The 15,691-nt window shown below is 44.2% G+C and overlaps 1 protein-coding gene across 1 annotated transcript; it reads right to left on the bottom strand.

The window, feature by feature from the left end:
* Window positions 1-957: 957 nt before the first annotated feature.
* On the bottom strand, window positions 958-3,658 carry LOC308620951 (WW domain-containing adapter protein with coiled-coil-like). The gene has a single exon (XM_081240873.1). The coding sequence runs from the start codon at window positions 3,368-3,370 to the stop codon at window positions 1,874-1,876; it is 1,497 nt and encodes a 498-aa protein (XP_081096999.1). The 5' UTR covers window positions 3,371-3,658; the 3' UTR covers window positions 958-1,873.
* Window positions 3,659-15,691: the final 12,033 nt, after the last annotated feature.

The following is a 15,691-nucleotide window of genomic DNA, read 5'->3' as shown; positions in this document are numbered from 1 at the left end:
TTTTCACATTCCCTGACTATGTCACAAGCTTGCCACCTCCAGATTTTTGCCCCTGATGATTTCTTTCCCCTATCCCTGCTGGCTGAGATCCTACTCATTTTTCTTGGCCAAGATACATAGTTATGTCTGATGCCTTCCTTACTTTCATTCAGATGAAATCCATTGCTCTGCTCTATGTTCCTGTGTCATTCGCATTGAGGTCTATTATGTGAATATGCACTGGGCACAATCTGTGGTGCGTTAACAGGGTAGACTTTTTTAAATTGAAGTTTAGTTGATTTACAGTATTGTGTGACTTTCAGATGTCAGCATAGTGATTCAATATTTTTGCAGCTTATATTTCATTATAGGTTATTATAAAATAATGTGTATAATTCCCTGTACTGTACAGTAAATCCTTGTTGCTTACCTATTTTCTATATATAATAATATCTGTTGATCTCATGGCCCTAATTTGCCCCTCCCCCCTCCCCTTTCCCCTTTGGTAACCAGAAGTTTGTTTTCTATATCTGTGAATCTCTTTCTGTTTTTCATATACATTTATTTGCATTATTTTTTAGATTCCACATATAAGTGACATCATATAGTATTGATATTTGTCTTTCTTTTTCTTTTTTTTTTTGCTGTACGCGGGCCTCTCACTGTTGTGACCTCTCCCATTGTGGAGCACAGGCTCCAGACACGCAGGCTCAGCAGCCATGGCTCACGGGCCCAGCTGCTCCACAGCATGTGGGATCTTCCCGGACCAGGGCACAAACCCATGTCCCCTGCATCGGCAGGCGGACTATCAACCACTGCGCCACCAGGGAAGCCCGATATTTGTCTTTCTTTGTCAGACTTATTTCACCAAGGATAATATTCTCTAGGTCCATCCAATTTGCTGCAAATGGCAGTATATCATTCTTTTTTATGGCTGAGTAATATTCCATTGTATATAGGTACCACATCTTCTTTTTTTTTTTTTAACATGTTTATTATAACAGATACAATTCACATCTGACTAGCTGTTTCCTCTTCCCCCACAACCATGTTCATTGGGCCATTTCCGTATATTTGAGCCATCAATGTACTTTCAGCACACATGCCCAGCAGTACTTTTAAGTCCATTCTTACAGGGTGCAAATGGATTTCAATAATTTACACAAACAAGTGGGTTATGCTCAATCACTGCAATTTTAAGCTACTGTACACAGGAATGAAAAGGTTATAGAAAAGTGCCATAGCAACAGTGCCTTAAGAAAGGAGAAAAAGAGGAGCCTTAAAAAATGGATAAAATCAGATCAAAGATTTCAGAGGGAAATGGAACACACGGGAAATGAAAAACATTTCTCTGCAAAACAAATGGAGAAGCACTGCTCTTGATCAGGTGCAAGTGTGGAAACGGTTGTTTCATGGTATTTTGTACACTGCCCATATGGTTCAAAATTGTATCCTTAGACACAGATCGCCTGGCGCTTGCACTGAATTTTTTGAAAATGCAAGATTTCTGAATGATAAATTAACCCCCCAAATTTTTCTTTAAAAAAGCTAATTTTGCAGACAGGTTTACATGTAAAAGGCTAGGTATTTAGCCACCTCAGCATCGATTAGTTTTGGATGTCTAAGCTCTGTTACACATGGCTTCCCATGGCTTCACTCTACAAAACATATTTACAACGTGAAGAATACATCTACAAGAAATTTACATTTCAAGGGTTTTACAAATCAGTCTTGTATCTTTCCCCTGAATTGAATCTCACAGACCCCCACCCCTTGTCATTTCCTTTGCCCAGCTTAACGGTCCAAAGTCTACTTAAATGCAGCTCAAAAATGTTAAGACTGGGCAACAGATTTACAGTTCTGTTCTCAACACCATGTGCAATTATTCACATCTTCACACCATGAAGGAATTCTGATTTTTTAGCTTTTCGAGTTCCTTAATTTGTTGTCTCAAAAATAGTATCCTCTGCTCTCGCAAAGTTGCTTGAATTTCACATACTCGGACTAAAGATCTTAAATTTTTTAATTCAGTACAGATTTCTGACATATGAACGCTTCCCATGTTATGGGCTTCCTCTCGCAATCTCGATGCCTGCTTCTCTGCATGATCTGCAGGCCATCCTTGAACATGTTTGATGAGATTTTCATTGAAGTGTGCTGCTAGCGTAGGTGTTAATGAACACGTAGGACGGGCAGATGAATTCTGTGGTACAACTGTTGCATTTGATGCATTACTACTAGAAGTATGATTTGGACCAGGTGACGGACTTCTCTGGCTGTTTGAGCGCTGAAGGCTTCGAGGAGAGGCAGGCTCATGACCCTGCTGCTTGTCAGCAGTTACAGGCTGTTGTGTGGCTGATTGTGAAACTGGTCCTTGCTTAACTACTGGAGTACTAACCTTTGGCTGTGATGAAACAGGAGGAGTACTAGCCAAAGGCTTGACAGGGACTGCGTTAGTCTGAGGTGTGCTTATTCTCGGAGACACATAGGATCTCGGGGATGATGCGTCAGACGTCAAAGACATCGGAGACTGATTAGACGGCTGGGCTTGTGTAGAGAGCTGAGCAGCTTGAGAGATCAGAGAAGTCATGTTGAAAGCAGATGGTCCAGCAGTGAGAAACTTATGAATGATAGACTGCAATGAGGCTTGGGTCACAGCTGCTGTAAGAACTTCATTTATCTTGGATATGTCCACATTAGAATTATTGAGTTGCAGCGTGGCTTGCAAAGCAGGAAGCAACTGTCTGAGCAGGTTTGGGTCCTGCAGTAATGGAGGTATTGGTGACTGTGGGACAGGAGAGACAGGCATTGCTGAAGCAGAGGCTGGAGGGGCAGGCGTGGGGTTCAGTCCAGAGGCAGAAGACGTGGAAGGAGTTGTGCAAGAGTGTGACACCGATTTGTCTCCTGATGTAGATTTTCCACTGGCAAACCCACTAGTGGCTGTTGCTTGCATCACCTCTCTTCTGTAATCCCTATCCTTTGGGAAGCTATTAACTGCCATCTTGTTTGCTTCTTTTTGTCTCTGTTCTCTTTCAAGCCACTCTTTTGGTTTTTCCCACTGTGAGACTTCTGTTCGACAATTGTAGTAGTATTTTTTCCCAGAGGAGCTAATATGCTCAGACCAGTCATCGGCAGAATCATAAGGTGCATCTGAAGTTTTGCTTGGATTACTGCTTGGATTAGAAGAATGTGAATTTGAACTATGAAGAGCACTGTGGTTGTGTGAATTTTCTTGGGGAGAGTAACTGGTCCCACCATCCCGCTCTCTAACCCTGTGAATATGCACATTCTTGGCCTTACTGTGACCCGTGCCGTCACTATATTTGTTTTCAGGACTATCAGATCTCCGCAACATTTTATTTGGTGGTGAAGGATCTGCGGCGTCTCGCATTTGTTCATGTCTGTGATCACCGCTACTGGGGTGACTCTTCGATGAATACTTACGTGCCTGGTAAGGCTGCGCGTCCCCCCGCCGGTCGTGACAGCTCGGCTTGCCGCGGCCCTCCTCTTCCTCCGCGGCCTGGCTCGCCTCCTCGCGACCCGTCCGCTCTTTCCGGTTGCCGCTGCGGGCCCGCACGCGCGCGTCCGGCCGCCGCCCTTCCACTTTAGGGGTAGTCCGGCTCGGGGAGCCGCCCGAGGCTGGTCCCGGGGGCCCCGGGGCGCGCGGGGCGGGCGGTGCCTTCGGGAAGAGGCCGGTGGGGCCGGTACCACATCTTCTTAATCCAGTTGTGTGTTGATGGGCACTTGTGTTGCTTCCATGTCTTGGCTATTGTAAATAGCACTGCATCAATCTTTTCAAATTAGTGTCTTTATTTTTTCTAGATCTGTACCCAAGAGTAGAATTGCTGGATCATATGGTAGTTCCATTTTTCATTTTTAAAGGAACCTCCATACTGTTTTCTACAGTGACTGCAGGGTGGTCTCTTAAACCAGACTACCTATGTTTGCTCTTGACTAGCCAGGTAAGTTACTGAACCACCCTGTGCTTTAGTTTCTTCATTTGTGAAATGAAGGTAATAATAGTATGAATAATACTATCCACTTGTAGGGTTGTTGGAAGGATCTTTTGAGCTAATATGTATGAAATGCAAGGACAACCCCTGGCACAGAGTAAGGCGTTGAGTGTGTTAGCTACTTCCCTGCTTGACTGGGTTTCTGAGAGTAAGTGGTGTAGGTCTTACTCTTTTCTGTGACCCCAGAGCCTGGCCAGTGGGTGGCTCACTTTGGTCCTCAGAGAGTGCCGCTGAGTGAATGGACAGCACAGGTGAGGAAACTGGGGCTCTGAGCAGTTAAGGGGCATGTCCACAGCCCCACGGGAGCATGCACGCAGGGCCTCCTGAGACCCAGGCCAGTGCTCTTAGGTTGGCCATTGAATTGGTCATGTATGAGTGTGGAGTAAGCTATTCTGTCTGTGTGCCTTTAGCACAGAAGACTCAGTGCATTTAAACTCACCTTTCAAGTTGCCTTTTATGACATCTAGGAGAGCGACATTTACAGTTACAGAGCATAAAAAAAAAGGGAATGTAAATGTAACCTTCTGAAATTACTGTGATTTAGGGAATGATAGGTATTATTTTTTCACAAGTTTTATGTACTGTGAGTGCATGCTATAGAATAATCTGGACAACAGTTGCAGATAAGCCTGAAGAGTACTTATTTCTATGATAGGATATGATGGCAGTGTGTGCCTTATCTTTCAAACATTTGCAAAATGTGTGGCATTTCTAACAGTTTAAGTGTGAGATACTTCCTCACAATATTTATTGGCCTAAGACGCTGTGAAACAGAGGCATACTCATGTTTTGGGGCCCTGATTCAGAACCTCCATTCCCTAAGTGTGTGTGCTAGGGAGGGGCAGGAGGGCAAGAAAGGGTCCAATTTCCTTCCCACACAATGAAGACCTCTTGTCCTCTACCTGCTGGTGTCCCCTCTGCCCTGACTCTGGGTCCAGTTCTGGTTTGAGGGGGAATTTAAGGAACCCAGATCCATTGCAGGTTAGCTCTGCTGTTGGGCCCACTGATCTGGGTCCTGATGCCAGGTAAGGGAAACAACTTATGGATTGCCCTATCTATGTCAGGCTCTTAAATGCTTTATCTCACTTACTCTTCATAAGAAAGCCACATGTGATGAAACAGGTGCCTAGAGAGGTTAAGTGACTTGACTTAACCAGGATTCAAAATCTGGTGCATGGTGGAAACAACCCAAATGCCCGTCAAGTGGTGAATGGATTAACAAAATGTGGTATATCCGTACAATGGAATAGTATGCAGTCATTAAAAAAGTGAAGTACTGATACATGTTATGTATTAGGATTCTCCAAAGAAACAGAACCAATAGGAGATATGTATATATGTATGTATGTGTGTATATATATATAATATATAACACCTATATTATAATATATATTAAATATATTAATATCGGTATACCTATATATCTCCTACCAATAGGAGACATATAAAATATATTAATATATTATGCATACATAATAAGGAATTGGCTCACATGGTTATGGAGGCTAATAAGTCTCAAGATCTTCAGCCTGCAAGCCAATACTCAGGAGAGCCAATGGTATAGTTCCAGTCCAAGTCCAAAGGCCTGAGAACTAGGAGAGCCAATGGTGTAAGCTCCAGTCTAAGTCCAAGTTCAAAGACCAATGTCCCAGCTTGAAAACAGGCAGAGAGAGATAGAGAATAAATTTTCCCTTGCACAGCATTTTTGTTCTACTCAGCCCCTTAATGGATTGGATGAGGCCCACCCTCACTGGGGAGGGCAATCAGCTTTACTCAGTCTACCAATTCAGATGTTCATCTCATCCAGAAACACCTTCACAGACACACCCAGAATTAATGTTTAACCAAATATCTGGGCACCCCATGGCCCAGCCAAGTTGACACATGAAATTAACCATCACAGGTTACTCTATGGATGAACCTTGAAACCATTATGCCAAGTGAAAGAAGCCACACACAAAAGGTTACCTGTTGTATGATTCCATTTATATAAAATGTCCAGAATAGACAAATGCAGAGAAACAGAAAGCAGATTAGTGGCAGCCAGGAACTGGTGGGCAGGTGGAATGTGAGTGACTGCTTAATGGGTGTGGGGTTTCTGTTGAGGGTGATGAAAATGTTCTGGAACTAGACCGTAGTGATGGTGGCACAGCACTGTTAATGTAATTAATGCTACTGAATTGTACACTTTAAATCAGTTAAAAGGATAAATTTTATGTTCTGTGTATCCTGCCACAATTAAAAAACCAGCACATCTATCTTTGAAGACCTTGTTATTCTCATACAAAAGGATGTGCTTCGGCGGCATCCCTGATTCACAGTGATTTCTCTCTAGAGAAACTGCTTAGTCTTCCAGTCCCCCTGCTGCAGGGGCTGCTTGCTTTTTAAGGCCACCCCTTCACGTCTCTCCTCTTCCTGCAACAGCTGGGTTGGAGCTTTGTCCTGGGGGCGAGGGACCTATGACGTCACTCATTCTGACTTCCTGCCTGCTTGTAGCTTTTGGCTGGGTGCTCCTACATCTCTCTGGTTCCACCTGATACCTGCTGCCCATCTAAACGCTCATCTTCGGCCTGTCATTTTGCGGGCTGGATTTCCATAGTCTGTTGCTGGGCCAGCTTGGCCTGGCCCCATCTCAGGGAGCTGGTCAGGCTGACCTGAGTCAAATGCTTTACGTGTCTTCCTCTCACTCACCTTATGCCCTTTCCCTCGTAGACACTTCCTCACTCTCCTACCCTACTCCTGAGTTACCTGTTCTGCTCTTCTGACTGCCTGTACCTGTCAAAGTGTCCCCAAAGTGACAACTAGTCCTCTGCAGAAATTGGGTGAAGCCTACTCATTCCGGTGTTTCTTGCCCTTCACCAGCTGGGCTCATCTTCCCAGAAAACCAGTGTCACCCATACCCACCCCACCCCTAATTAATCTTCCCAGCATGTGCATCTAAGGCAAGACCGTGTAGAAGGGAAGAAGCCACGTGATCTAAAACAGAGAAGAAGTGAAATGATAGGAATTTTGAACACAGAAGGAACGAAGAAACCATCACAAGCTCAAAGGAACATGGTAGGAGACCCTTGGGGTCTTACAGCATCACTGAAATCACATGATACAGGCAGTTATGGCTTTCATCCAATTCCCCCATCCCAAGGCCCCTGTCCTCTCCTGTGGGTGCTTAATGCTACTGAACCCTTTCTTCCTGCCAACACGATCCACACGCCACCTCCTCAGCAGCCTTCGGTCACCGGGAGACAGGGCACAACCTGCTGATTCTGTGAATAAGCAGCCATACTTCATTTGCCATGAATTTCCCAATGTCCCTGCCTGAGAAGGATGATGTCATTAGACATGTAAAGGGAAAAAAGAATGCTTTTCATCTTCCAGCTACAAAGGAAACAGGCTGAATCTGGAAGAGGTGGTAGAGCAGGAAAAAAGCCCTAAGCGAGGCCGGGCTCACCTGTGCGGGGCAGGCTGTGTAGAATGACTTGGAACCTTGTCAGGCTTCCCCAGGAGGAAGGAGAGGTACAGAAGCTGGGAAATAGGCTCAATGCTTTGGCCTGAAAAAAATCGATCTCCTGCTGATTGAGAGAATCGAGCACTTTCCATCTCTCAATCCTATCAGGTACTGCAGTAAATACAAAGAGGAAAAGGACACAGTCCCTGCCCTCAGAGAGGATTTTTGCTGAAGGGGATGGGGTTTGCGGGCCGCAGGGAAGCAAGACACCTCCTCTCTGCCAGGCGATCCCTGCACACGGTCAGTGAGCAGTGGGTGGTGTAATAAACGGGGATTCAGAGGAGGCCGGAGCACTGGGGGCTGAGAAAGCTTCTTGGAGAAGGGGGAGCCATACCCTGAGAAATGGGGGGATTTGGGACCTAGAAGGGAGTGGCATTCTGGGTGGAGGCCCCTTGTGACATAGTCAGGGGACGGTGAGGAGAAGCCTGGCTGAAGCTGAGTACAGAAATGGCCGAGGAAGATGGAAAGGAAGGTGTCAGGGAAACGTGGGGAGGGCTTGACCAGTGTGTGACTTTGAATGACCTCGAGCCTAATTTCCTCATCTCCAAATGGCCGTGAAAAGACCATGATGCTCATAAGCATCATTTAAGACACTTGATGGGAAACCCTAACCCAGCACTCACCACTGTCCGGGCCCTCAAAAAAAGGCAGTGCTGGGCTGAGATGCTTGGGCATTATCCCGCAGGCTGTGTGGAGACACAAGGGTTGGTGAGCAGGAGAAGGATTTCAAAACCCAGGCAGAGAGGGAATTATGAAGGATGTGAGAGGGGCTTGTGAAAGGTTAATCCCCGTCTGCTCTGACAGAGGCTGGCAGAGACCGAGAACTCTGATGGGAGACACTGAGGTCCTGGAGTTACCGGAATGGGAAGCCTTTCAGTGATCTCTCAGACCCTGCTTGAGGCCATCAGATCATGTTGGAAATCTTTTCCCGAAAGCTCTCTAGAGCTCTCAGGCGGTAGGGGCTACCAACTCCTAGTTCCCCCAAGCAGAAGCAGCATGTGAGGGATAGGACAGGAGAGACCCTCCTCCCTTATCAGTCATCACTGCCATCCGTTTTTCACTCCAGCAAAAATTTATCAGGTATATTAAAATGCATCCAGGCACAATAAAACCTTGTTTGAGGTTTAAAATACAGCTTGTCAGATGAGTATTTAGTGGTGTGTTTTAATATGCGTAAGTGCAAACCGGAATTTAATGTGTAGGCTAAAGTACACATTAGCAATTTCGTAAGTGAGCTAAAATTGCAGTGTACATGAGCAACTCGGGGGGCGGGTGGGGGGAAGGGGAGAGAGGAAACAAAATAGCATAAAACTTCGGGATTTTTTTTCTCTTTATTATTTATTTTATTTTATTTTAAAAATTTAATTTACTTTATTTTTTATACAGCAAGTTCTTATTAGTTATCTTTTTTTTTTTTTTTTTTTTTTTTTTTTGCGGTATGCGGGCCTCTTACTGTTGTGGCCTCGCCCGTTGCGGAGCACAGGCTCCTGACGCGCAGGCTCAGCGGCCATGGCTCACGGGCTCAGTCGCTCCGCGGCATGTGGGATCTTCCCGGACCGGGGCACGAACCCGTGTCCCCTGCATCGGCAGGCGGACTCTCAACCACTGTGCCACCAGGGAAGCCCTAGTTATCTATTTTATACTTATTAGTGTATACATGTCAATCCCAATCTCCCAATTCATCCCACCACCACCAACCCCCGCTTTCCCCCCTTAGTGTCCATACATTTGTCCTCTACATCTGTGTCTCAATTTCTGCTTTGCAAATTGGTTCATCTGTACCATTTTTCTAGGTTCCACATATATGCGTTAATATACGATATTTGTTTTTCTCTTTCTTACTTACTTCACTCTGTATGACAGTCTCTAGGTCCATCCACATCTCTACAAATGACCCAATTTCATTCCTTTTTATGGCTGGGTAATATTCCATTGTATATATGTAACACATCTTCTTTATCCATTCATCTGTCCATGGGCATTTAGGTTGCTTCCATGTCCTGGCTATTGTAAATAGTGCTGCAATGAACATTGGGGTACATGACTCTTTTTGAATTACGGTTTTCTCAGGGTATATGCCCAGTAGTGGGATTGCTGGGTCATATGGTAATTCTATTTTTAGTTTTTTAAGGAACCTCCATACTGTTCTCCATAGTACTGTATCAATTTACATTCCCACCAGCAGGGCAAGAGGGTTCCCTTTTCTCCACACCCTCTCTAGCATTTGTTGTTTGTAAATTTTCTGATGATGCCCATTCTAACTGGTGTGAGGTGATAAGGATCTTTTTTCTTCATTCCTCTAAGTAGGCCCTTGAATTCCCAGGTGACTTTATAATGGAGTTTCCTCTTACATATTGATTTTTAAAAAATTTTCTTTATTTAATTTATTTTTGGCTGCACTGGGTCTTCATTGCTGCATGCGGGCTTTCTCTAGTTGCAGCGAGCGGGGGCTACTCTGTGTTGCGATGTGCGGGCTTCTCATTGCAGTGTCTTCTCTTGCTGTGGAGCATGGGCTCTAGGCACTTGGGTTTCAGTAGTTGTGGCAGGTGGGCTCAGTAGTAGTGGCTTCGGGCTCTCGAGCGCAGGCTCAGTAGTTGTGGCACACGGGCTTAGTTGCTCTGCGCCATGTGGGATCTTCCCGGACCAGGGCTCAAACCCGTGTTCCCTGAATTGGCAGGCGGATTCTTAACCACTGTGCTGCCAGGGAAACCCTGATTGATTATTTTACCTTATGTTTTACTGAGATAGAATTCACATAATATAAAAGTAGCCCTTTTACGGTGGATAATTCAATGGCATTTAGTACATTCACAGGGCTATGCTCTGCATCCATCATCTCTTTCTAGTTCCATAACATTTCCATCACCCCAAAAGGAAACCCTGCATCCATTAAGCAGTTACCTTTCCTTTCCTCCTCCCTCTGGCCCATGGCAACCACTCATCTGCTTTCTGTCTCCATGGATTTAACTATTCCAGATCTCTCTCTTTAATTTTAAAATTTATTATTAATTTTTTGCTTTTTTCTGTCTTATGATTCATAGAAGTGTGTGTGTTTCTCTGGATCACAGGCAATAATGCCTGCTGCTTTGGAGAAATTCAGAGGTAGCAATACTGGGAGCCAATATGTCAGGTTGTTGAAAGGAGAGGAACTACAGGATAGAAGTTATACAGGTAAGGCTGTAGAACCAATACCCGTAAGGCTAGGAGACAGTCCTACCAAGTTTTTCCCAAGGGGACTAGTAACCTTTTTGTATTATCAGCCCCTTGGCAGTCTGATGAAGCTTTTGGACCTTTTCTTAAGATAATAATTTAGATGAAGTAAAGCATACAGGATTACAAAGGAAGCCAGTTATATTGAGATGCAGTTATAAAATATTAAAGTATTTGGTGATCAAGTGTTATGTATACCTCGTTAATACATTGACTAATGAAACCTAGCTGTGGATCTAATAACACTGTAATTTTAAAGTAGTGAGACGTGTAAATTATATTTTGAGATATCTGCAACACTATAATGTGATATGAAAATATCTGAATTCTATTGGTGCCAAAGTCACAGATATTGCTAATAATACTGTGGTTTGTTGCTTATATTCATAATGGAGAGGAACATGCATGGAAGCTAGTGAAAACAAAGATATCATTTTCCCCCAACCAGATTTATCCACAGACTTTGCTTAAGAATCCTTGTTCTGGAATCAGTGGTTTCTAATCTATTTTCAGCCACGGACTCTTTGAGAATCTAATGAAAGCTATCTGTAGGCCATCTCACCCCCAAAATGCATTATCTACAGGTATAAAAATTATATCATATTTGTGGAACTCCTAATGGCCATCCATGGACCATTTCCAAGCCCATGGACCCCCGGTTAAGAACTCCAATTCTACATGTACCAGCAGTCAAGGACAGTGTATGATTTAGCATTTTCTTGGCTGTAAATAACAGAAACTAACTCTGGAGCCAGGCAGTTTCTGTAGCAGAAGCTTCTGGACAGTCTTATCTGTATCCCATATCTAGAATAAGTAAGTTCCATCTTGGGGCCAGGTTTTCAACCCTTGATCGTTGTTCCAATGTCTGAGCGGGCCTAGCTCAGGTCAGGTGCCCATCTCTGAACTAGAGGAGAGCTGGGCACCTTGATCAAATACCTCAGCAGACTGTATCTAGTGAGGAAGAATAATTTCTCAGAGGAATTTGAGGCACTATTATCCAAAAAGAAAGGAAGAAAACAGAAAAGAAAAAAATTACTGTGGCTATAAGGCAGGCAAAAAAGAGAAGATAAATTTTAAGTCCCATGAAAACTAGTGATGAGTACTGATTTTTAAAATTATTATTATAAGATATACTTTTTGGGAACATGTTGATGTTTCTGAAATCAGGATATCACTCTCAATATGTGTATACACCGAAAGCAGCCCTCTCCTCCTCCCCATGCCCAGAAAAGTAAACTGTTGTTCAATCAAATCAGCATTGCATCTTACAGCTGAGTCTTAGACCCGAGGAACTGTGGTCTCTCAGAGTCAATCAAAGCCATACAGGCCAGATTTCCTGAAGCTTCAGAAAGTGTTTCCATTCCTATACTCCTCATGCCATTTTCTTTTAATCTCTGCTCTTCTAAAGCATACTTACTTTGCCTAGTGTGGCTCTTCTTTCATATCAGATGTTTACCACACAACTAAACGCTGAGATGAAATCCAATTCAATTAAGCAGGTGTTCACTGAACAGCAGCTACGCATCAAGCTCTTTTCTAGGCACTGTGAGCATCGCGCAAGGAGAATAAAAGAGTCACTTGCTCTCCAAGAGCTTACAGCTTAGGTGTAGGGGCTGCACACACACAGGAACCAGGTAAAACACTCACCTGGACAGGTAACCTAAGTGATCCTCACTTGATGTGCTCACCCAAGTGCTGCCACCAGGAATCAGGAGTTGAGAGAGCAAAGTGTGGGTTGAGTAGTGAAGGAAGACCATCCCTGTCCTGTGTCTGTACCTGTGAGGCCACAGGTCTCCCAGGATCCCTCTCTGAAAGCAATGAGGTACTGTGGAGTTGCACTCCTTGTCCTGGTCATCATCCAAGAAATACAGAATCCCTGGGTGAGGAGGACCACGTACCCCAGCATGGGCTCCCCATGGAGCCAACCCCCATTCATCTCGCAGGTCTCTGCTTTAAGGTCACTTCCAGAAAGTTCCTCCCAGACCTCTCAATTTAGAGTTAGGTCCTGTTATTAAACTTTCTCAAGGTGCCTTGTTCTTTTTCTTCAAAACACTTAAAATCATTTGTAATTACATGTTTATTTTTCTCTCCACTGGTCTGTGAGCTTTTCTAGGGAGGGAAAGGACTGTGTCTTTTTTGTTTGCCTCTCCACTCACAAAACTCAGCACAGTGCCTGCGCATACGAAGTGCTCAGGAAGTACGCGTGGAGTGATGGGAGAGTTAAGTATAGGCTAGAAACCACATCAGTGCTTTCTGATGATGATGAAGCTCCTTTGAGGACAAGTGCACGGTTGATAGGAAATACCGTTTGATGTTAAAAAATGTGCCAGACCAAAGGGGCTGCTGGTATATGAATCATTGATGAACATCTTAAGGGTTATGAATCTGAGAGTTAAGGTAGTTAAGAAACATTGCTTTTTGGTTTGGAATTGAAAACCTGTGGTGAAATATTTACAACCTATGCAATAAAGGTGGGGTCTCCTGCTCTGTTCCACCCACGCCAACCATTCCAACCGTTCTGCCTTTAACGGGCCTCTGGGGAGTTGTGTGTTACTGTGGTCTTACTTTCCCGAGCCAAAAAGAAAAATGCCATGAAACCCTGAAAGGAATTAGATGACCATGAAGACAGGCAAGTTAATGAAGCTCTTATTTCTGTTGAAATAGAAACTTAACATTTGTCAGCAGGGAGAAAGTTGTGAAGACAGTAAGTTGAAAGAATCCACTGGTGTTGCTGGCTTGAGAGTTTGCTTTGGTTGCTAGCAGTGGGGTGGAGTAGGGATTCCTTTCCATTCTTTAGCTGAAGACTTAAATTTCAGAAACCCAGAAGCAGTGAACATGAAGATCTTGGTTGAACTTTTCATTACTGCTCCAATGTCTTTGTACAAATGAAAGCAGAGATCCTAAAACTTTCCTTAAAAGCTGGGATTTTACAGCTTTATGAAAATGGGCAAGTCTCTCTTTACTGCAGAATTGAGTAGGTATAAAATTTGGTTTCAAGTCTTTTTTTTTAAAAAAAGTATATATGTATGATATTACTACCGGTGAGAAAAAGACATATTTTATTTTTTTTGCGGTATGCGGGCCTCTCACTGTTGTGGCCTCTCCCGTTGCGGAGCACAGGCTCTGGACGCGCAGGCTCAGCGGCCATGGCTCACGGGCCCAGCCACTCCATGGCATGTGGGATCTTCCCGGACCGGGGCACGAACCCGTGTCCCCTGCATCGGCAGGCGGACTCTCAACTACTGCGCCACCAGGGAAGCCCGCAAGACGTTTTTATTATAATACTTGATACTTATGCAGTAGTCTTCTCTGAGGAATTCAAATTCCAGCTAAGTGTATGAAATGGGTAGGCTAGCTTCTGGTGGAAATGTAAATGTATGGGGCTTAATGCTACACCACTTGTCAAATACAAGAAATTGGGTATTTTCCTCAGTTTAGGGAAGATAAATTTCACCCCTTTTCTAGTTCTAGAAGAGTCTTTCCAGAATGTCAGCTTCTGGGAATTCTTATTGGATTTAACTTTAACACCAATTGTGTACCTGCGGAGGGAAACATTGCCAAAGGTGTTAACTGTTTGATGTCTGTATTCAGTTGGGCTTTAGATGAATTACTTAAGTGTGCTAGGTCTCAGTTTTCCCCTTTGTAAGACAGGGATTAAAAACAGTATCTCCTCTTAGGAGTAAGTAGCCCCCCTCTGTTGGAACAGTGTTGGTGAACTAAGAAGGACTCCCTTTGTCACAAGCACACACCTACATGCATGCATGCATACACACGTGCACACGCACATACATACGTACTCTGTCATTGACCAGACCCCAAGCCCAGAGCCTCATTCCTGACTGGACATCTCCGGAGCCACCACCAATCTCCTTCTGACCCACGGCCACAGACGCGGTCCTGGGAGTGAAGCCTCTTTAGGCTGTACATTCTGACCAGCTAATGTGTCTGCCATGTAGGCGACAGGCAGGAAATGAAACAGAGGCGTGATTCAAACAACAACAGTTGAATGAGTGATGGTCTATTGAGTCTGCTGAGCCTTTGCAGGGGTCACCCAGGTCTCTGAGATTGTAAGGCAGTAACGTCCAAGGCTTTCAGATTGCATGGCCCTCTAACATTACAAAAACATTTAGGGGGGTACTGATATTGCCAAGTTTTTATTTTGCTGAAAAATGGCTGAAAAAAAACCCCCAAGCTATCACAAGTCTCATATTCATTGATACAAAAATGGAATGCATTTAGCTTTACATTGCTCTAATAAGATCTTGTTTTGCCCCTGAGTAGCAAAAACATCTCCAAGGACCTGCGGCCATCAGCAGATGAGCCTGGAACCCTGCTGTAGAGGCTACACAGCCGGGTACGGAAGGGGCCGAGGTAGCAATTTTATGAACATACACGGCTGACCTGTGCTCCTGGCAGCTGCAGCCAGGCCACGAACCCAATTTCAGCTTTGAGGCTTCCTACTTCTGCAAACACACTCTGAGGCACGCTGCCTTCACCATTCTAGACCTCCACTTTCTTACTTCACTGCTTCTATAATTTATTTCTCAAGACTGGCACAGCCCAGCACAACATGGCACATCGAATGCACAAGGTAGTGTTTCCTCCTTCATCCTGAGTGTGAGTTCTTGTCCTCTTCACAGTGTCACAACAAGGTGTGTCTTCCACAAACCTATACCCTCATGTTCTCTTTGTTTTTTTCGCCATTCTTACAAAGCTAATGTCATGTGGACTGAGTCAAAAGAATCATAAGGCCCATATTATTCATTCATTCATTCATTTAATAAGTATTGAGAGCCGATTATGCCCTAGGCTCCACACCAGGTGTTGGGGATATAGTGGTGGGTAAACAAGCACAGTCCCTTCTCTCATGGAGGGAGACCATGACAGAAACAAACAAACAAATAAATATGTATTTATAAAATGTGATGAGAACAGTGAAAAATCAGGAGTGTCATGAAAGAGTATCACAGATGGAGTAGTTAAG

This window comes from Mesoplodon bidens (genome assembly GCF_964165515.1).
Source record: "Mesoplodon bidens genome assembly, chromosome: 7".
In the NCBI taxonomy this organism is placed as follows: Eukaryota; Metazoa; Chordata; class Mammalia; order Artiodactyla; family Ziphiidae; genus Mesoplodon; species Mesoplodon bidens.
This window is presented reverse-complemented; position numbering and strand designations above follow the sequence as displayed.